The 20,712-nt window shown below is 50.0% G+C and overlaps 2 protein-coding genes across 9 annotated transcripts in view; one reads left to right on the forward strand and one right to left on the reverse strand.

The window, feature by feature from the left end:
- Nucleotides 1-5,448, forward strand: part of Ppp1r13b (protein phosphatase 1 regulatory subunit 13B) — an 88,369-nt gene extending 82,921 nt beyond the window's left edge. For all 3 annotated transcript variants that reach the window (XM_074067054.1, XM_074067055.1, XM_074067056.1), the window contains 5 exons: nucleotides 220-357; nucleotides 425-558; nucleotides 1,350-1,516; nucleotides 3,078-3,277; nucleotides 4,222-5,448. In XM_074067054.1, the coding sequence (XP_073923155.1) occupies nucleotides 220-357; nucleotides 425-558; nucleotides 1,350-1,516; nucleotides 3,078-3,277; nucleotides 4,222-4,263 (681 nt within the window). In that variant the 3' untranslated portion in view covers nucleotides 4,264-5,448. The remainder of the gene's footprint in view (nucleotides 1-219; nucleotides 358-424; nucleotides 559-1,349; nucleotides 1,517-3,077; nucleotides 3,278-4,221) is intronic.
- An 83-nt stretch (nucleotides 5,449-5,531) lies between these two features.
- On the reverse strand, nucleotides 5,532-20,610 carry Zfyve21 (zinc finger FYVE-type containing 21). Of its 6 annotated transcripts, none has more exons than XM_020181164.2 (8): nucleotides 20,409-20,610; nucleotides 10,790-10,840; nucleotides 10,143-10,311; nucleotides 9,392-9,467; nucleotides 9,211-9,302; nucleotides 8,621-8,674; nucleotides 6,357-6,505; nucleotides 5,532-6,199 (listed from the first exon to the last, which is right to left on the reverse strand). In XM_020181164.2, the coding sequence occupies exons 1-8, from the start codon at nucleotides 20,544-20,546 to the stop codon at nucleotides 6,164-6,166; spliced, it is 765 nt and encodes a 254-aa protein (XP_020036753.2). In that variant the 5' UTR covers nucleotides 20,547-20,610; the 3' UTR covers nucleotides 5,532-6,163. The 6 variants fall into 6 exon arrangements, with proteins under 6 accessions (XP_020036753.2, XP_073923158.1, XP_020036759.2 ...); XM_074067057.1 differs by having other exon boundaries at nucleotides 6,366-6,505; nucleotides 20,409-20,608; XM_020181170.2 differs by lacking the exon at nucleotides 8,621-8,674 and having other exon boundaries at nucleotides 20,409-20,608.
- Between the last annotated feature and the right edge of the window lie 102 nt (nucleotides 20,611-20,712).

The raw sequence follows: 20,712 nt of genomic DNA on the forward strand, positions 1-20,712 counted from the left end.
CTCCTTCCATCCATTCCCGTTTGTGAGCATGAGCCAAGACTCAAACCCAGGTGGTGTTCTCCACAGATGGCCAGAACTTTGTAGGATGGCCACCAGGGCTGCTCTTGGAGAGCCACTGCCTTAGGGTTTAGTTCCTGCTGCTCTTTGCCACAGGAGTTGGTCTTGGACTGGGCCTTGCTTTGGTAGTGCACCTGTCACTGAAAGCTTCCTTCCCCACAGAGCAAACGGACCAACCTGAAGAAGCCCAACTCAGAGAGGACAGGGCATGGGCTGAGAGTACGTTTCAACCCCCTGGCACTGCTTCTAGATGCTTCTCTGGAAGGCGAGTTTGATCTAGTGCAGAGGATCATCTATGAGGTGAGTTATGCCCCTTTCATGTGCTGTATGTAGCGGGGAGCTGGCTTTCACATGCCCCATGTCCTAGGTGGAAGACCCCAGCAAGCCCAATGATGAAGGAATCACCCCTCTGCATAATGCTGTCTGTGCTGGCCACCATCACATCGTGAAGTTCTTGCTAGACTTTGGTGTCAATGTGAACGCTGCTGACAGTGATGGATGGTAAGAGCCCCCCAGAGATATGGAGTTCAGAGATTTACTTTCCCCTACCTTACAAGAGAAAAGCATGCATATTCTAGAAAATTGGGAAGCATAGGAGAAAGAAATAGCAAAAATACCCATTGTTTCATTCCTGAAAAAGCTAGGGTCCGTGTTTTGCTACATCTTTCCAGTCTTTTCTCTTGATTATTTTGTTAAAGACAGCTGTGTTTATGTTCTTCATATGCTTTATTATTAACATTGCAATTTAAGCATTTTGCTAATCATTTACTTTTCCTCTTTTCAGAAGAAATATATGAATTCTTTATTTATATATTGTATATGAAAAGTAACCTCAGAAGTCCCTTTTTTAGACAGGTGCCTGCATTTTTGTTTCTTTTTGCTTCAGGGTCAGGTGTAGGGCCCCTTGATCTACCATAGGATTATGTTGAACTTCCAGGCAGCACATTCTGTTGTATTGAACATCTGTTTTTTCAAATTGTGGTAAAATACAATAAGAAGTACCACCTTAGCCATTTATAACTGCATATGTCAGTATGTTATATACATTGACATTACTATGGCAATGAGCATCTGTCTATAGGCCATTCCTTAATTCACTCCCTGGCCTCTTTTCAAGAATTTGTATGTGGTCCAAAACAGTGTTGATAGAAATCATGCCTTTAGAAATACAGAAACTTGCCTGGAACAAAGGCATGGCACTTTTGTGATAATTCCTTGGAGGGTTGTGCCATGGAGGAGCCAGGCAGCCCTGAGTGGTACCAGACCCACATCTTCAGCCATTCTGGTTCCAGGACACCACTGCACTGCGCTGCCTCTTGCAACAGTGTGCACCTCTGCAAACAGCTGGTAGAGAGCGGTGCTGCCATCTTTGCCTCCACCATCAGCGACATTGAAACAGCTGCAGACAAGTGTGAAGAGATGGAAGAAGGCTACATTCAGTGCTCTCAGTTTTTATATGGTATGCAAGGAGGCCTGGTATGCCTCAGCTTCCATGGCCAAGCGACCCCATATATCATGGTGGTGACCCACGGTCCACCTCAGTGCAGCATGCAAGTGCTCACTGCCCTTACTCTTCAGATGCGTTTGAAAATCCATGCTTTTGGGAGTTAGGAGGATTCTGTGGCAGACTGCCCAAGAGCAAAAATGACCTTGCTCTCTGTAGATGTTCCCCTGAGGACGGAGGAGTGGAATGTGGGTGGCCAGGCAGCACTGGTCTGTACATTTGCTTCTAGAGTGCATCAGGACTTGAAGTAGGGCTACTCCATCCCTGTGCTGGCCTAGGGTTAGCCATTTGCCCCAAACCATTCCATGAGTGAAGTTCATGCCCTAATGAAGCTGCTGTCCTATGTCATTTTCCCAGAGCTGTGGGACGTCTTCTCTCACATATCAGTCATTCCACACATGACTTGAGAACCTGCTATGTACCCAGATCTATGATAGACATCCCCCTCCCCAGGCACAGTGATAAACACCCAGCCAGGCAGCACTCTGCACCCAGCTCCCACAGCAGAGCTAGGCAATAAGCTCTTGGTATGTGGTAGGGCAGGCCCAAGAGTCCTGAGGGAGCCCAGCCAATGTGGGGAAGCAACTGTAGTCACAGTGGCACCTGTTGAGGGAAGAAGTCTGCCAGACAGTGATCATACTGGCCTTTGGAAGCCAACTGTCCCCAGAAGGCCCTTTCTCAGAGCACCTCAAGTAGCTGTGGCTGCGGCGTAAGCCATTATGTTCAGCTAGTTCACTGTCAACCAGCAGCTGTCACAGCTCCTTACTTTCTGACCTCTGAAAGTTTGCTAGGTGGAAGTTTCAAGTTTCACCTTAAGAATTGCCTCTTAGTGTTAGAGGCATGGCAGTGTTAGAGGCATGGCTCAAGCAATAGAATACCTGCCTAGCAAGCATGAAGCCTTGAGTTCAAACCTCAGTACCACCCAAAAAAAAGAATTGTGTTTTAGAATACACCTTTATCTCTGGACCCAGGTTTCAGTAGTTCAGTCATCTCTCCATACCCATGGGTTCCAGCTCTGTGGATTAAACCTATTGCAAATGGAACTATTTGAAACAATACATCTATACTGAACAGTACATTCTTTTTTCTTGTTACTCCTTAAACAATACAGTGTACAATGTAACTATTTACACAGCATTTACACTTCATTGGATTTAAAAGTCTTCTAAAGATGATTTAAAGTATGCCAACCATCGGTTGTATACAAATACCAATGCCATATTGTAAAAGGGAATTGTGTATCTTAAGGATTTTGTGTATCTTAAGCAGGGTCCAGGAACTCATCCACCACAGGTACTGGAAGACAGCTATACTGTCTTGCAGGGACATAGAACGAGCTATGCACATTAAGCCAAGGGGTAGCCACTTGGACCTGGTGAAGCATCAGATAGAGTGGCCGTGGTCTCTGACCTTGACTACCATCCTTGGGCAGCAGCATGTCCATCTTGTTCCTTAGTGGGGCTCCTCTCTGTAGACCAGCCTCTGTGGAGACCTGACTGTTGCTCTTTGGTCCCAGGGGTGCAGGAGAAGTTAGGAGTGATGAACAAAGGCACAGTGTATGCCCTGTGGGACTATGAAGCCCAGAACAATGATGAGCTGTCCTTCCACGAAGGGGATGCTATCACCATCTTGAGGCGCAAGGATGAAAGTGAGACTGAATGGTGGTGGGCTCGCCTCGGAGACCGAGAGGGCTATGTGCCCAAAAATCTGCTGGGGGTAAGCATTTGGAGCATCAGAGGTTAAGTGTTGGGGAGTCAGCTGGCCTTGTTTACTTGTGCAAAAGCCACAGAACACCACTCATGGCATGGAGTCCAGTTCTGTGGGGGACCACCCGGCCTCAGCAGCCCACTCTGCACATGAGCAAACACCTGCTCTGCAGAGTTGGGAGTACAAGGTTCAGGCAGAGCCCCTGGCCTACCCATCCCTGGGAGCAGCTGGAACATGTGGAGGCAGAGAGAACCGGCTAGGGGCTGCTCAGTGTGCTTTGCTAATGAACTTTGACAAGCAACTAGGCCACCCCACCTAGACTTTCCCCAGTCTAGAATTGTCTGCAGCTGGGCATTATAGTACATGCCTGTGATCCCAGCACTCTGAAGACTGAGGTAGGAAGATCGATATAGTTCAGGCCAGTGTGGACTGCATAATGAGACCCTGTCTTAAAAAGTCTCTAGTGGGTAGGGGAGTCTGGACCTCACAGTTGTCAGCTGTGTTGCATTCATAATGGCATCTATCCTTTGGCAGAAGAGCTGCCTCCTCTCTTTTCTCAGTGGCATGGTGGGGCTGGAAGGTGCTCCTAGTTCATTTGGCAGTCCTTCCTGGACACTGTGCACCTGCCAGACACTGAGACATGAGCCAAGCAGAAATTCCTGCAGTTGGGATGCTTATATTCCCATGGGCCTAGCAGACAGTGATAGGTGTTTAGGTGGTATGAAGAGCTGTGAGGGCAATGGGATAATTTGGGATGGGACACCTTTTAAGATGGGGATTAAGGAGGGGCTCCATAGAGGGGACAACTGAGTTTAGGCCTAAGGGAAGTCAAGCCTCATGCCTCCTAGGCAGTGTGCTGAGGTAGAGCACTGGGGCAGGTGTGCCTGGCACCTAGCAGCCATTTTCTACTCAGAGGCATCTCTGTGCCCTAACTCATGTCCGTTGTTTCCCAGTTGTATCCACGGATCAAGCCCCGGCAGCGAACACTGGCCTGAATTTCCCTGGAGCATTACAGTCTCAACGGCTCCCAGGAATCACTGAAGATGATTCTGCAATCCCCAGAAAAGTCGGAGCTAGGATGGTTTCATGGTGCTCACTTTAGCAGACAGTGTCCACAATGTGAATTCTGCACTTCCCAGGTGAGGCCCTTTCTCCAGTCTGCCATAACTGGGAGAAGTACTTTTGCCTCCAGGAAGACTGAATTTTGCCAATTACTGTAAATCCAAATAAATACCCAGCTTCCAAAACACCCACCCTGTTGCCAATAAGAAGTCCTCTAATTATCATAATCTCTGATGGTTGCTAATGAAGACAAAGTTCTGACTGACTTGGCCCCAAGGTCACCTCTTGTGATAGATGTTCCCCCTCCCTGACTACAAAAGGCCAGCTGTTGCCAGGTTGTCCCCATTGCAGCCCTGCCCTCCTCTGAAGTCACAGAGACCATCCTTTTTCAACCCACATGATTTTTCTTTCACTACCAAAGGGGTGTAAAAACTGTCCAGTGTGGTTGCCCAATGTGCATGTCCCCCAGGGGCTCTTGCATGGGCAATTTGGGGTGCTCTGCTTCCTGCTGACTCCGTGCTACAGCTGGACTTCGTGCCTCAGCACACTACAGTCCTCTGATTCTTACAGCCTCTGGCTAACCGCGTGGTTCTTACCCCCTCACAGCTTGAATTTATTTATATTCAGTGTAGTCAAACACTGGAGTCTGGACAACCACAGGTCAATGTTGGGTTGGGGTGGGATGGGGTAGATTGGGCAGGGCCCAGTTTACACTAAGCTTCCCAGGCCAACTGGGATATAGTCACTTTGGCCCCAGTTCCAGACTCCAAGCAAGACAGGCTCTGACCCGGAGCTAGAACTGTGCAGACATTTTATACACCAAGATTATTTTTCAGCTAGACCATTTAAAACTACCAGAATTGTGTTGGTGATGTTTTGGTTTGTTTTTTTTCCTCATGAAAACACAGGCTCTAAGGCTTTATTTTTCATGTCAGTCTTGTGCATAACCTGTATATAATATAAATCCATGTGTAGACTCATGGGTGCAGTGCTGTGGTCATCACCTTTGAGCATCAGTTGTCCAGGATGGTGCTGAGAAGTGATGCCCTATGAAGCAGCCTCTTCCACCCCCACCACCACCATGCCGTGTAACGTGCACAATAAACCGCTGTCTCACATCTGGCCTGAGTCTCGTATTCTGGAGGAATGAGCTGGGGCAGCCACTTAGGATATCTGGACACAATGAGGTCAGAGCCTGGTGTGTACTTTCAAAATAGGTTTTAATCATATGCTTTATATACAAATTGCTGTACAGTCATTTTAATAAAGTGAAAGTTAGTGAAAAGTAGAACACACAAAACTGGTGCCTTCCACTTAGTGAAGTATCAAAGAATTGTTCATTGCCCCAAGTTAGCGACAAAGTTAATAAACAGTGTAAACAGGCTAAGGCAAATGCTGTAAACTGACTATTGAAGACAGGCAAGCTGCAATGCAAATCAGAGGCCTGAATTACCACCACCCAATTTGCTTCTGTGGAATAATTAATGAAATGAACACTTATGGGCCAAAGCCTTCTGATAAACTTGGGAACTCATAAAAACATGGTATACAGATTATACTAAAAATGGCTTAGCAGTAGTGGATTTCAGCTTCTTCCATTGCCAGTAAGTTAATAGACAAACTTTTTTAAAAGTAAAATAATATACAAACTTTTAAAATGTGAAGCTGTTGAAAGCGTTAATCTGTGTACATATTGCACTATGTAAGTGAACACTTCGCTCGTCCAGATACATTTTCCAGCACAAGTAGGATGAGGCCCTGGGGTGTTCAGGCAGGGGCAAGCAGCTCAGTCTTGGTAACCAGATGCACTGTGAGCTCAGCGCACATGTGGAGTTACTGGTCCCGAGATTCGTAGAGGAGCTTGGCAGCCTGAAGGATGACCAAAAATAAATACTGCGAAGCACAGTTGGTCCTATGCCTGATTATAGTTGAGCCTGCATGCCTTTTATGGCACCCCAGCTAGGTGACACATCTTCTGGGAAAGGCAAGTTTTTCTCAGCTCACAGGTCCAGCCTCCCCCACTCACCCAAGGTACCTTGTGCATGGCTGCCAGCCATGCTGCCGCCTGCCTCCTGCTGGCATTTGCATCCTCTCCAGCCATCAGCCTCAGCTGGGTCACACCCTCCACCCCTGGCACTGTGTACTGCAAGAACATGCCTGTGGCCCGAGCACTACCTGCTGGAGAGGGAAATGAGGTCAGGAGGCCCAGGGAGGACCCCAGTACAATGGTGGCCAGGGCACCCTCCTGACCCTGTGCTACTCAGGAGGTGGCCTTGTTGGGAGCATGCAGTGATGTGAGCTCCTGCCTCTACAGAGACCCCGAGTTCACAGGGAGCACACCATCTATGTAGCTATGTCACAGAGAGCTGCATGGGGTCCTGTTCTTAAACAATCCAGAAACTGCCCAGCTTCCAGAGTCCTACAGAATTCCCCACTTCTGCCTTCAGAGAATTTCCAAGTAACACATTGCCAGGGCTTGTGGGGGTGTGGATGCCACCTTAGATTCTTTCTGGCTATCAGAAGAGAAACCACATAGATGGCCACGTTCATGCTGGTTCCACACCTACAGGTCAGGGACCACAGTCAGGTCTCTGATACCAGAGAGATGCCACCCTGCCCTGTCAGGTACCATTCTCCCAGACCCCACAGGGTCCCATGTAGGCCCCATGTTGAGAGTTGGCCTGCCAGGACACAGCCTGTCTCTGGACTGTGACCAGATGCCCCAGTCACAATAACTAGACTTCTGCTTCTGGTCTAAGGACAAACCACTGCAGCCTTCTACCTGCTGACTGGGAGGGAAGTCCACTTGGAACAATGATCTGCCTCAGAAGACATGGCTTTGAAGCAAAATGGAGGGCCTGAGTCCCATCGGTTAGTGGGGTGAGCAGGCACACTGCAGACAAGAAAAGGCCTGACCACCCGTAAGAACCCCACCTCCACTACAGGCTATGCCTGCCTGAAGGCTTCCCAATCTGCTCTTTCATAGGCCAGGTTCTGTTTCAGAAGCCCGCCATGGACTTCAGGCTGTGCTTCCTGCCTGGGCTCTGTGGCAGGCAGATCTAGGCTCTGCCGAGCTCTTGCGTCTGTAAATGAAGACTTCCTGGAACATGGCCATAGCTGCCTGTTGTCTATGGCTGTTGTGCTTTGTGTGGCCAGCAAAGATTTAGTCTCTGGCCTTGGAAAGCACAAGTGTTGGGCTCCTGCTCTAGAAGGCCCAGACTGGTGGATGGTTTTTTTAGGCTGCTTCAGCTCAAGGAATTGCTCACACTGTCCCCACTCAGAACCACACAGGGTTCTAGGTGTTCAGGAGTCTAAGAAAACACAGGGTAAAAAGCAAGGGTCACTATTCCCAAAACCACCTGGAGCACATGGTGCCAGCAGCTCATGCCTGTCCATCAGAGCAGCTGAGAAGAGGCTACATGCTCAGAGGACCCAGCCAGAGGCCATCCCTGTGCTGGCTACCCTCTCCTTGGCCTTGGGAGGGGCTGCAGTGAGTGACATTCCTTAGCCTTAGGTTCTCCAGAGGAGGCAGGCATATGGGGACACATGGGTTGACCCCAGCTTCTCTCGCCTCTACCCTTGGCACCAGGGTATCTCCAACCAGCTTGATGCCCCCTGCACATTGTGTTTAGGAAGCAGAAGAGCACACCACTAGCCTGACTTTCCTTGCCGCCACTTTCAGGAGGCAAGGATAGAGCTGCATGAACTAGAGAACTCCACAGGCCACAGTGGGGCAGACAAGAGGCCATAAGGGGCAGTGATAGAAGGCTGCTGCCCACTTCCATACAACCCAAGCCTGGTGGTCCTGCGGCTACCCATGCCTCTGGCTTGGCCTGTTGGGGTGCTGGCAGACAAAAAGAGAAAGCTGTCAACTACCAGGTAATACCTGGGATAGAACTATAGAACTAAGCAAACATTTTATCAGGATGTTTTCTTTCTTCCTTTCCTTTTCTCTTTCTCCTCTCCTTCCCTTCCCTTCCTTCCCCCTCTCTTCTCTCTTCCTCTTTTTTTTTTCTTTTTGGCAGCACTGGTGTTTGAACTCAGGACCTCATACTTGCTAGGCAGGGGCTCTACCACTTGAGCCACACCACCAGCCCTAAGCCAGGATGTTTTCATTATACTTTATAGACCCATGTATGAGACCCATTATCTCTGTTAACCAAAAGAAGTGATCCTGAATTTCACATGGAGCCTTGACATGGACGACCCTCAAGGGCAGAAGCAACGTGCCCAGAAGAGGAGCAGAGCCTGCAGTATGCTGGGGATGCAATGGCAGAGGGTGAGGCTGACCTTCCAAGGTGGGCTGGATCCCCAGGAGGCTGGTGTGAGTGTAAGTGTCTTTTTCTACTTCAGGAAGGCAGGCAGGAGAGAGAAGGAACAGCCAAGAGCAAGTCAGAAAACAGAAAGCAAGATGGGTTAGGTCAGGTAGGTTTTTCAGTACCGCCTGCAGGTTCACAATGTGGAACATGCAGGCCAGCTGGAAAGGCAGCCTGGACTAACACCAGAAGCTCACAAGGGAGCCACACAAGGACCTCAGTTGTACGGGTGCCTGCAGGAGGCAGTGACAAGCAGGCCCAAGTGCTAGCACCCAATCAACCACCACTCCAGAGCTTTCCAGGAACCTTGGTTATTGCATTTGGAGAGCATCATCCAAGAGTCATGAAATATTCTGTACAATGGGAACCATTATGACATATTTGGGCAAATTCCCCTCATTATCTTAGGTCAACTCCACATTCACCAGTGTGTTCTAAAACCCCTGACTGAACACAAGCTCCCAGTGGGGGACAGCAGGGCACCTCAGGCTCAAGTATATGTGCCTCCTGACCCCCACAAGTGGCACCAGAACCCTCCTGCTCTAGAAGGACGTGGGCCTGTACCTCCAGGAGTGAAGCCTTCTGTGAGAATCTGCACAGTGGAGATGTGTGCAACTTCAATTTCATGGCGGTTGTCCCCGTCTAGGATCAAACATCTATAACCAAAGCAAAGGGTGAGTCATGTGACTGAGGTCTGTAGCCCATAACAGCACTGTCTAGTACCAACTAGGATTCTGGTATTTACCTCTGGTTGTTGGAAAGACGACAAACCACGGTTTCAGATTTCTCTGAGTTGCCAAAAGTTACGAGGAAGGTGGCTCCTTGGGAGACAAAACCAAACATGCACAGGTGACCTGCCACTTTTACCCCTTCACTCCCTAGACATTACTAGTTAGAAAGGACATGATGAAAGCAAATGGGAAACAGATTACAGCTCTGTGCTCTCCCTTCAGTTGAGCAAAGAGGCAGTCTGAGAAGTAAGCAAAGGCACTGCTTTGTACCTAGTTTTGCTTGCTTACAAGGCTATGAATTTCAAAGAAAGCAGGCAGGGGAATTCATCACAAAGGCCCAGACCAGAGAAAAACAACCATTGTGCTCTAAGAGCTGACCAAGACATGACCAGTGGTAAAGAAGAGGCTGGCCAGTGGCCCCACAGGGTGCACACAGGCCTTCCACATAGGCTTGTGTCTAGGAGAGAACACTTTGCTCATTCCTCAGAGCTCAGGGCAGACCCAACCCTCAGGAATACTCCCTTCTCCCATCCTCCCAGGACCTGGCTCAGAGATAGGACCTGCACCTGCACCTGCTATAGCTGCTGGGGACATCTGGCCCTCCCTCCTCCCTTCCTTCTGCTGCTTTTTTCTGATATGCAAATGTGTAAAATGTCGGTTCTGACTTTGCTAGGCATGGCCTTTCATGTCAGAGAGGAGCAGGATACCTTCTCCCGACCACAGTATGGACACAAAGCGAAGGAGTGTGTATGCCCGCATGCTTACCACTCAGAAGCACCTTGAGTTGCTTGTCATAGAACTCAGCTTCCCGGTGGGACACCAGGGCACACTCCGCACACTGCCGCACAGGGTCCACGAAGCACATGCGCCTAAGTGGCACCTTCTGGCTGCAGCACCTATCACAGAAGCACTTCCCACATCGGCGACAGTGGTGCTGGAGAGGGCAGAGGGTAGGCGGTGAGCAAGAGATGCTCCACGGACCTGCACTTCCAGGCCCACACTCCAAATATGCCTCATGCCTCATAAATACAGTGAGGGTCCTGCTCCCATACCAGGGCTTTGCCTCATGGGAGAAATGAGGCCTTTTTAAAACTAATGAATGGAAAGGGGGCTGCTTTTCAACTCTGAACTGTCAGATTCTGTTGCCCCAGATCTCTGCCTCTGTGTGTCTCTTGGAACAGGGAACCAGCCCTTGAAGGCAGACCTGTATGGTGGGAGGACAGCAGGGGCTCACAAGTACAGGAGCTATGCTGACTCAGACCAGACACACTGGAATAGGGTATTACTTGAGTTCAAAATGATACCCATCCCCTCCCAGATGAACCGTGCTCTTCCCAGAAATGGGCTCATCCTGTCCCCATGGGCCCAGCCTTTCAGTCTTCTTACTGCCCCACCTGATGGCCTCAGCTCACCTTTCTGGTGATAAAGTCAAACTTGGCATCACATTGCATACATCTTGGACACTAGGAGAGAACATGACAAAGTATTAAAATCCAGCTCTCTCACTGGGCTAATTGCTGAGGCAGGGCCAAGAGGCACTGAGAAAGGCTAGCTGAGAAAACCAACCTTTCATCTGCATGCAAAGGTGGCCTCCAGAAGGGCAGTTTCTGATGCATCAAGGTAGGATAGCATGCCACAACTCAGTGCCCAGTTCAGAAGCCACGCAGGCTGTGCAGGGCTGCAGCCCAACACCCCGGGTGAGGTCAGGTGGCTCCTAGGCCTGCAGGAGCCCCAGCTGGGGCCTGGCCTGAGTGCCTGGCTGCCCAGGTCCTGCAGGGTCCTGAGGGTACAGTTTGACTTTCCTGCAGCTGCCTTTGCATCACAGTGCTTTGGGTCATTCTGACTCTGGATCCAATGGCAGCTCATTCTAGCACCTTCTGTCTGGCCCCATTCCTTTTATAGGAGCCAAAGTTCAACACTGAAATGATGGTAACATTCCACAGCAGGACAATGAAGAACAGGAAGTCCACTAACACAGGAACTCTGAATGATAAGAGTCCAGACAGCTGAGACATAAAGTTCTGGGTGTTGGAGTCTTTGAGTACAGGTCCTAAACAGGGCCTGTGAGGGAGTATTTGGAAGAAGCTAGAGCAGATGCCAGGCCTGGAGGTGCCCTGAACATATGGCCTCAAACAGGAGCGAGAAGGGGGAAGTTCACAGACCAGGACTCACAGGTTGGAACTGGCTGGCTCACAGAATGACATGTGGAACTTGCATATGCAGAGAGGCAAGGGAACAGCTGGCTCAGGCAGACCAGGACCTCAGAGTTACCAGAAACCCAGGGATTGCGTTTCTATTCCAAGTTTAGTAGTGAGCAAACAGGGCCAAGGCCAAGCAGTGAAGATGGGCCGAATCTGTGGTCCAGCACTTGCTTTCCTGCCTCTGCTATGCTCCTTCCCAACAGCAACAGGACAGGGTGCCAACTCTGCTGAGTCTGAATCACACTAGAAGTTTCTTCAGGGCAAAACCTCAGAATCAAATTCAGTTATTCAGGACTGGACATATGGCTCAAGTGGTAGAGCACCTGCTTTGCAAGAATGAAGCCCTGAGTTCAAAACTCTAGTTCCATCAAAAAAAAAAAAAAAAAACATTTAATTGTCCAAGTCCTACTCAGAAGGACCATTTTCTAACAACACCCATAGCAGAAAGCAAACATCATCTTTTGTAAATGTCACAATGTACCCCTAGAACAACAATAATAACAATTTTTTTAAAGTCCTCTCTAGATGGCCCAGTGCCTCCAAAATCCAGGGACAAGTATTTCTCCAAATACCTTAGGACCCCAATTCCTTAGGGTGGCCATGACAAGTACATTCTCCTCATAAGCCTATGAGTAAACTACAAAGCAGCTACTGCCTAGGGCAAGGGAGAGCAGAGTGAGGCTCAGTGACTCAGCCAGCTGGGACATTCTGCATATTCCAAATTGACCAGAGCATTAAAGGACATCACCTTTTTTCTGAGTTGTCTAAAATAAATCACACAACCTACACATACAGAGCACACAAGCTCAGGACCTGGGGTGCCCCACTCAGGAAGGCTTATGGTGCTTAGGGGAGGCCTGAGCCTGCCACACGAAGACGACAGATGATACTATGCCTATACCTATGACAACAGACAAGCAGTGGGGGAGAGGATGGCTGAAAGGAAACATGGTAGAAAGACTGCCTGTGCTCAGACTGTCCAGTCTGCTGTGCAAATGAAACTGAAGCCAGTCAACAAAGAAGGTGAATTTAAAATGCTCACTAAACTGCTGGAGGTGTAGCTCAAATGACAGATCACTTGCCTAGCAAGGGCGAAGCTCTGAATTCAAACCCCACTACTGCCAAATACAAATAAATAAATGATAAAATGCTCACTAAAGTGTGGGACACATTTACCAAACACTTCACAATCACACACATGTGGTGACATGTGGCCATCTGCCTACGTCTCATGGAACTGAGGCCTGTCTAATCCTCACTGCTGGAGTCCCGGGCAGCTCTGGGCTGGGAGACCAAAAGCGGAGGCCACCGCACTGCAGCAGCCTTGGCTGCTCAAGACACCACCCTGTGAAGGGCAGCTGAAGATCCCCTTGGAGACTTGGTCACAGCCCAGCTTCTCAACTCATTTCTAGGTGAAAGTGCTGCCAAATGAACTTCCTGCTTGAGCACTCAGTTTTACCAACTCCAGCTTTCCTCACAGTCCCCACTTAAAGTAACACACTGGACACTGGAAGTGGGTTTCCTGGCACAAAACCCCTGGTGCCCACAGGGTGGTCTCTGTGAACAGGCTCACAGAGCTCCCAGATCCTGAGGGAAGGTTCTACCCTGAGCTGGCCTCCTGCTGGCTCCAAAGAAGGGAGGGTCCCTTGGGATGTGCCTGAGGGCAAGGGTGAATGATAACACTGATGGGAGTCCACACATCCCCTATGTAGCAGCAGGCAGTGCCTCCCTTCACACCAAGAGAAACATAGTGATACCCTGGCTGCAGAAGAATTCCAGCCACTGTTGTTCTTTGAATCCATGAAATAGCCTTTCACCATAAAAGATCCCTTAGTGTGACAAGCTGTGGCAGGCCTTCCCTAAATCCTATGCACTGGAGTTCTCTAGAGTATGCATGCAGCCTCAGAAAAGAACTCCTCTGGCTTCTGTGTCAGGATCAAACAAGAAGGCACCAGAGAGGCTGGGAGTCCTCACAGGACAGCCCCTCAGTGTGACAGGTGACAGGTAAACAGATAGCAGGTGGTGACTGGTAAACAACTGCAGAGTTAAAAACCAGTAAGTGACCAAACAGTGTGACCCAAAAAGGGCTCCTGGGAGATGGGCAGGGAGCTGGGGGAGGAGGGTGTGTGTTTTCCTTTTGGTGACCAAGGATTCAACTAAATTATTTATCAAGTAATCCACATTTGAAATGTAAGAGAAGACTGCCCTCACGGGTGAGCTTCCTTTCACTTCTAGTGGGAAGAAAGGAGGTCAGACAAGAACAGAAAGGCTTTGAGAGATCAAAAAGGAAGCTGGATGTGGTAGTGTGCTCCTATAATCCCAGCTACTGGGGAGGCTGAAGCCTCCCGAGTTTGAAGCCAGCCCAGGCAAAGTTAGACCCCATCTCAAAAGAAAATAAAAACAAGGGCTAGGGGCATGACTCGAGTGGTAGAGCACCTACCTAGTAAGCTCAGGGTCCTGAATTCAAACCCCAGTACCATAAAAATAAAATTCAAAAAAGGCTCGAGGTATATAGCTCAAGTGTTGAGGCCCTGGGTTCAGTCTCCAATACTGAAAAAACCAAACAAACAAAAAAACTCAAAAAGACAGGACTGGAATTGGCCACATGGTGACCAAGCCAAACAAAAGAGCCCAGACTCTTATCTCACAGTAGTTCCAGGTCTCTTTGCCATGCAGCCAGACAGGGCACGCCCAGGGTGAGATGGTTCAGCTGCTCCTCAGCACAACGGGGCTGAATCACAGGACTGACAGAAAAGTGCAGCCCCAGCCTTCCCAGCACAGGCTTGGCTTTCTGCCCCAGCAACAGTCAGGCGAGGAACACAGGATCCTGGCCACTGGGCACCTTCTGCAGCGCAGACCATCAGGTCTGGGAGGGAAAAGGGGCTGCACAGACTATGTCTCATCCCAAGTTATCTGCCTCCGTTGTCACCAGCCATCTTCACTCTGGTCAGCCAGAACACTCATGCTGCCCTACACGTCCTAGAGACTCTTCACTATCCTCTCCACTATACCAGCTAGCAAGCCTATAAACAAACCCCTGCTCCACACCCCTCCTCTGGCCCATCCTGAGCCTTGGCCTCACATGCACTGTGGGGTGCCTTATTCCTTGACTCCAGACACCCACCAGCCAGAGTCCACAAGGATCTGATAGAGGAAGATTCAGTGGCTATGAACTAGAGAGGTTAAACAAAAACAAGAAAGCCACAGCAGCACCAGTACTGTGAGAACAGCTGTTTTACAGTACTTCCACGGCCATCTGGCCTCCCATGCCCCAGTGCAGCTCAACTGGAATGGGAGGGCTCTGCCTAGGAGCACCACAGGCCTGGCCAGCAGACAGCCCCTGTGTACATACGTAGGATTCACATTCAGGCCAGCGGGAAGACAACCTCTAACACAAAACCAGGCTAGAATGTAAACCTGCTCTCTTAAAAATGGAAGTGGTTTATTATTCTAAAGAACTGGTAAGCTTATTCAGAAAATAGAAAGATTTTTAAACAAGGTAATTTCCTATCGATTTTATTAGTGAAAAGCCAAAATTCAAATTATCAACATAGCAATTTAACATGAAAAGAGAGTAAGGAAGTAAAGCAGTGGTTGAAGCTATGACAGTGAAAGTCCTGCAGTCCAGAGTCAGTGACAAGCCCTGTTAAGTGTGACAAGCCTTGCCAGGGGAAAGCAAGAGCACCAGATGAACTTGCCAGCTGGGCTGGCCCTTGAATGCTTTGCTGTGGGTGACAGGCCAAGAGGACCCTCCAAGGCCCAGAATATTGACCTGACTCATTGGTCTCACCGAGTGCAGCAAAGGGTATCTGCAAGGTGGCCTTACACTGCATTATGTGTCTGACTTCCACATGTCACATGTCACTGCTGGGCAGACTGTCACACCAGCAGACACTCACTCCCAGCAAAATGGAGGCCTTCAAGAGTAGACCCAGCAAGACACAGCCAGCAGCCTAGTGAGAGCCACTGGGCACGACAAACACAGGGATAGTGGGAGACCTGAGGAAAAGAGAAGCAGAGAGTTAACCTAGGCAGTGGTCCTAATGGGACACATCTGCATGATCCTGTTTCCAGGGCTGGACAAACTAGCCAAGGACAGACACTCCCACAGGATGGACAGCAGGGACATCTCCAGAACTCTCACTGCTGCTTTCTAGAGCTAGCAGAGACTGGGATGAGGCTCAGCTATAAGGAGCTGCCTTGAGGACAAGCTGGACAGTCAGTTACAGGACGGCAGAGGGAGGAGGAAGTAGGCAGGTACATAGATGCTTTAGTAAAATCTCCACGCAGACCCACCTTCCCTGGCACCAAGCCCCCAGGCCAACTCCCTGCTGGTCCAGTCACTGGGGCCCACCCTGGGTATGGGAGCTGTCAACTAAGCTTCCTGCCAGGTTAAGTGAGACAGCTGCAAGCAGCAAAGAATCTGGAAGGGCCATGAGCAAAGCTAGGCCTGGACCAAGTGTTCAGAAGGTCTGAATTCCACCTTCCTTCCATAGCACACAGACCTTTAGACACCCACTGCCCCACTGTCATGCAGTGAGGGGCAGCCCCAAAGTTCACACAACTAGCCCACCCAACCCCAAAGGACATCTGATAGCAAGGAGGAAAACAGAAAGTGAACCCAATCTGAAAATATAGTTTGGATGTTTAAAGAAAGTTACTATAAAAAGAAGGAGGGTTTAGGCCATCTCCCTACCTCCCTCTGAGGCTGAAGAGACACACAGGACAACCCTGCCCTCCACTGTCCTTTCTCTGTCAGTCACTGTGAAAACATTGCCTAACTGCTAACTGGCACAGTAGGGTCTCAGTCAACTATGTCTTAAGTTCTTAAAAGTCAATCAATTGATTAAAATAATTTTATATGTTTCAATGTACCTTTGTTGAAAGAAAATCATTTTTCAAAGACAAAACATAACTCTTACAAACATAAAATGAACTCATGTCAAAGACATGACTCATTAATTAATAAGGGAACCAACAGGATGTTAAAAGCCCAGTTCAAAGGCGGATCCAGTGAACAGACAAATCCATAGGCCTTGTGGATGAAGAAATGGATTTGGCAGTAGATGTGAAGCTGGCTTCCTTCACCTAAGTGGTATTGAGAGAAGAGGGGCAGGAGGGAGAAGGACCAAACTTCATTTGCATCTCATGGACTAGAACCATTTGCACTGTTACAGGTTTTGAGCAGTTTACCAAGTTGTCAAATGATGAAAGGTAGGAAACTGTAATCACTGCCTGAAAGGAACAGACACCCCCAGGCATCCTTCCTGCCATGTCAAAGTCATAGCTTCTAACAACATGACCAGCTCTCAGCCAGCTCCAGGATTGGGAAGCTCTATGAGCCCTGGTGGTTCACAGTGGAGTTTCAAAAGGACTGTTTCAATCAACAGAAATAACAGAATTCATAGCAGAGGGAGGGGAGTCCTCCGGGGCTGCTGGTTCTACAACACCTGGGGAGGCTCCAGCAGCCTTTGGCCCCTCACAAGGTTAACTTTACCCTGTGATCTTGAAAAACAATTGCAAGTTCTGGGCCCATCCCCCCGTGACCCAGCTAAGACTACAGGCGCCCCTGGCTTTAGCAGCAGGCCAGTTTTGGCACAAGCTTCAAATCCCCATTCTTTGTTCCAGAAAGCACTGGCTGAACTTGGGTCCTCAGTGACCAACTAGAGTAAAGGCCTGACTAGACTGCAAAGCAGCTTCTGTCCTTCCAGCAGGCCCTGGGGCAGGCATCCTGGCAGACCCCTCCTGTTTAATGTCAGAGCCTGCCACCTCCACTGGCCCATGCAAGTCTCTTCTATCCTAGTCCTCCTACAAGAGATAAGCCTTGTCCTACCTGACCCATGAGACAGCTGCAGAACTCCCAGTCCAACTGTTTCCCTTCTGTATGGGCCCTTCCCCTACCGCAGCCCTCCATCAACTCAAACCCTCTCCTCCCCTGAGCAGGGTAGCTTGCTGTTTGACACACAATCTCCTCTGGTCTGCCTCTATAGTATGGCACATCAAAATGACAGCACAGGTGGCCTGTCATGTTCTAGCCACTGCCACGGATGAGAAGGAAGAGGAGAGTGAGTTTTAAGGATAAAACACAAGATTTGGGGCTGCTTGTGAAAAGCCATATGGCAGCATGCCCAACAGCCCAGCCCAAGCCCTCTTCCATCACCAGCCCCTTGCAATCATGCATGGCTTTCTCCTGTAAATTGTGTGGCTGAAGGTGTGGCATGACCTCTGCCTCCCCTGCCCCACAAGCTCTGGAAGGCATAGCCTTCTTTACCCAAAGAAACAGCTCAGGTCTGTGTCATGGCACCTCTTTGGGGAGCACGTGCACCCACCAATTTCTTGTAGCATCTTTAAAGGGACACCCTGCATAGGCCACCTGATAACCTGGACCCAGACTGAGCCAGCTGAAGACAGGACCAGAATGAAACAAGCATCGGTTCGCAAGATGTGCTGATGGTACTAATGGGCACACAGCCTCCAGGCGGGAAGCGACAGTAGGCTGAGGAAGGTATGTGACCCTGCTGCCATGCCCCACCTATTCTCCAATTCCAAACAAATACAAATACACTGACTCTCCACAAATGGTCATTTCCATGTTTGGACAACCTCCTAGAGCATAATTACCCTTCGTCCATAAGCATGCTGCCAGCAGAGCACAGCTGAGTGCATCCTGTTCAGCCAGGTGCCAGGGCACTATTTCTAAAACCAAGTTTTAGTTCACCCAGATTCTAGGGTCTTCCTCAACTGCTCAGATAAGTTACTCATAATTCAGATGCAATGGGGAAGGGGATTCCTGGAGACCCCCTGCTGTCTTTCCAAAGCAGGAACAAAGCTTTTGTTATGGGACAGTCACCACACTATGACACCATTTCATCCCATCCAACTTTTCTGGCCACTCCACGGATTCTCAGGGTTCCTGAGACAGCCTGGGTAGACCCCTAGGCCTGCCTCACAGTGCAGCATCCTACACAAGCCCAGCCAGCAGCAAAGAAAAATGACTTAGAGGGAAAAAAAACAATTATTTCAGATAATATTGAAAGGGCTCTGTCACAACTGAAAATTGTGTTAAGTCAGGAAAAAAAACATGCTTCCCTGAAAAACTAACCTTATCCAGACCGCACACCCTCACACCATCTGCACAAGTCAGCTGCTATTGAGATTTACAGGGGCACATAAGTAAATATGTGCAGTTTCACTTGTCAATTTAAAATGTTTAAAGATTTCAGCAGGGGACAATTAGGAAAAAATGTCTTAAAAGGCTCCTGCTAGGGCAATAGGGGAAAATGGTGAGAAGCTCTAGTCTAGATCCACTGGTCTGAATCCCCTGGTCTAGACATGCTGAGAGGAACACTTTCCCACCAGCCCCCAAACTGTCCTGTCCCCAAGAGGTGTGGCTTCCCTCACCAAATGGGCTCCTCCACCTGCCCAGCGCTCAACCCATGTCAATCTGCTCTCTTGACCTCTCCTTGAGCCAGTTATTGTCTGCAGAGTTCCCTGAATGTAGTAATGACTCTGAAACACGTGTTCACTTCTATCTATATGAGAGTCATGCTACCTTTTTTAGAAAAATCTTTTCCCCCTAATTTTTTATTGTAGTAAAATACACATAACACAAATTTACCCCTTGCCAATTCAGGGTCTTACAATGTAGCCCAGGCTGGCCTTGATTTGAGTTCCTCCTGCCTCAGCCTCCCACCATCTCCAGCCTCCACCTTACCCATTTCTCAGCGCACAGTTCAGTGGTATGAACTGCTCAGTGTTATGCTCAATTACCTTTACAGTACCAGCCAGGCAGTGAAGGAAAGGAATGTACTGTGAACTCACAGCAAGCAAGTACCAAGGGTAAAAAGTGCAGAAAGAAAAGAGAACAAACCCCAGACAAGGACCGGAAGGAGGGTAAGGGGCAAAGCTCAGTGACCTCTTGGCCCAACATGTCCAGGAGTGGCCCCAGCTCCCTTTCTTGACCTCCCCAACTGAGAACATCATCTCCTTAGGATCTCTGATCTAACTTCAGCGCTGGAGGGTGGTGTAGGTGCAGGGCAAGGGCAGCCAGACTGGCAGCTTCTGGAGGCTTGGGTGGCTTCTCAAGGGGCCACCGACTGGCTGCATTAAGAACACCTGATACCACTCTTGTGCTGAGAAATCACTGATCCCATCTGCCCGCGGCAGACATCCCCAAGAAAAGGGAGGAAATGTAGGTGATCAGAACTCAGGGCAGGGTCTGCACCTTTAAAAAAAAAAAATCAACAAAAGTCACCAGTACTTTTCCTGGCATGGGATTTACTCTTAAGACTGCAAGGAATGCGTGTGGTGCTTCTATTTTCTTAGTAGTGGCCTGGCTTTGCGGAGTCCTGAACTCCTGAGTACGACTCGCTAGCACAGCGCGAAGGGCCTACAGAGCGCCGCACCCCGCGCGGGCAGCACCGCTCTGGGCGGCCCGTCCCTCCTCCCACCTGGGCAGGTGAAGTCGGGCCTCCCTTACCTGGGTAGTCCCCCTGGAGCCCGCTCGCTCAGGTACACACTACGGGTAACTTCTTCCCTCCCCCCCGCGCTGGGGACACCCGCGCAGCCAATGACCGCGGCGGAGTCGCAGACGCGCCGCAGGTCCAAGAGGAGGCGAGTTCGAGAGCGGAAGAAGGATAAGGGGTCCCGGGAAGGGAGCCGGGGTCGCGAGGCCGAGCACCTGGAGGGTGTGGGCGGTAGGAGGCCCACGAGAGTTCGGGGGGCGAGGGGCCAGGGCGAGGGGAGGGCCGAGGGATCAGGACACTGGAAGTGGGACTGGATCCCGGTACTGACGGGTCCGAGGGGACGGGCGCGGGCGGCCAGGACGCACCTCCTTGTCCGGGACCCACTGCGGCTCCTCCAGGCCGAACGGGCTTCCGAAGGCGCGGTGCTCCGGCACCATGCGCAGGCCGCTGGGGGAGCGCACCAGCTTCTTGGCGTCGCGGCGGGCTGCCACTCCCGACGACATTCCGCCTCCTCGACCCTCGCGCCACCACTCGCACTCTGCCCCGCACCCAGCCGAGAGACACCGTCCCACCCCACCCGTGGCAACTGACAGCGCCAGGGCCCAATCGCCAACCACGATTCGGCTCGGAGCCCAATCAAATCTCTGGATCCGCCCCAGGGCAGCACTC

Source organism: Castor canadensis, chromosome 3 (genome assembly GCF_047511655.1).
Source record: "Castor canadensis chromosome 3, mCasCan1.hap1v2, whole genome shotgun sequence".
Lineage (NCBI taxonomy): Eukaryota > Metazoa > Chordata > Mammalia > Rodentia > Castoridae > Castor > Castor canadensis.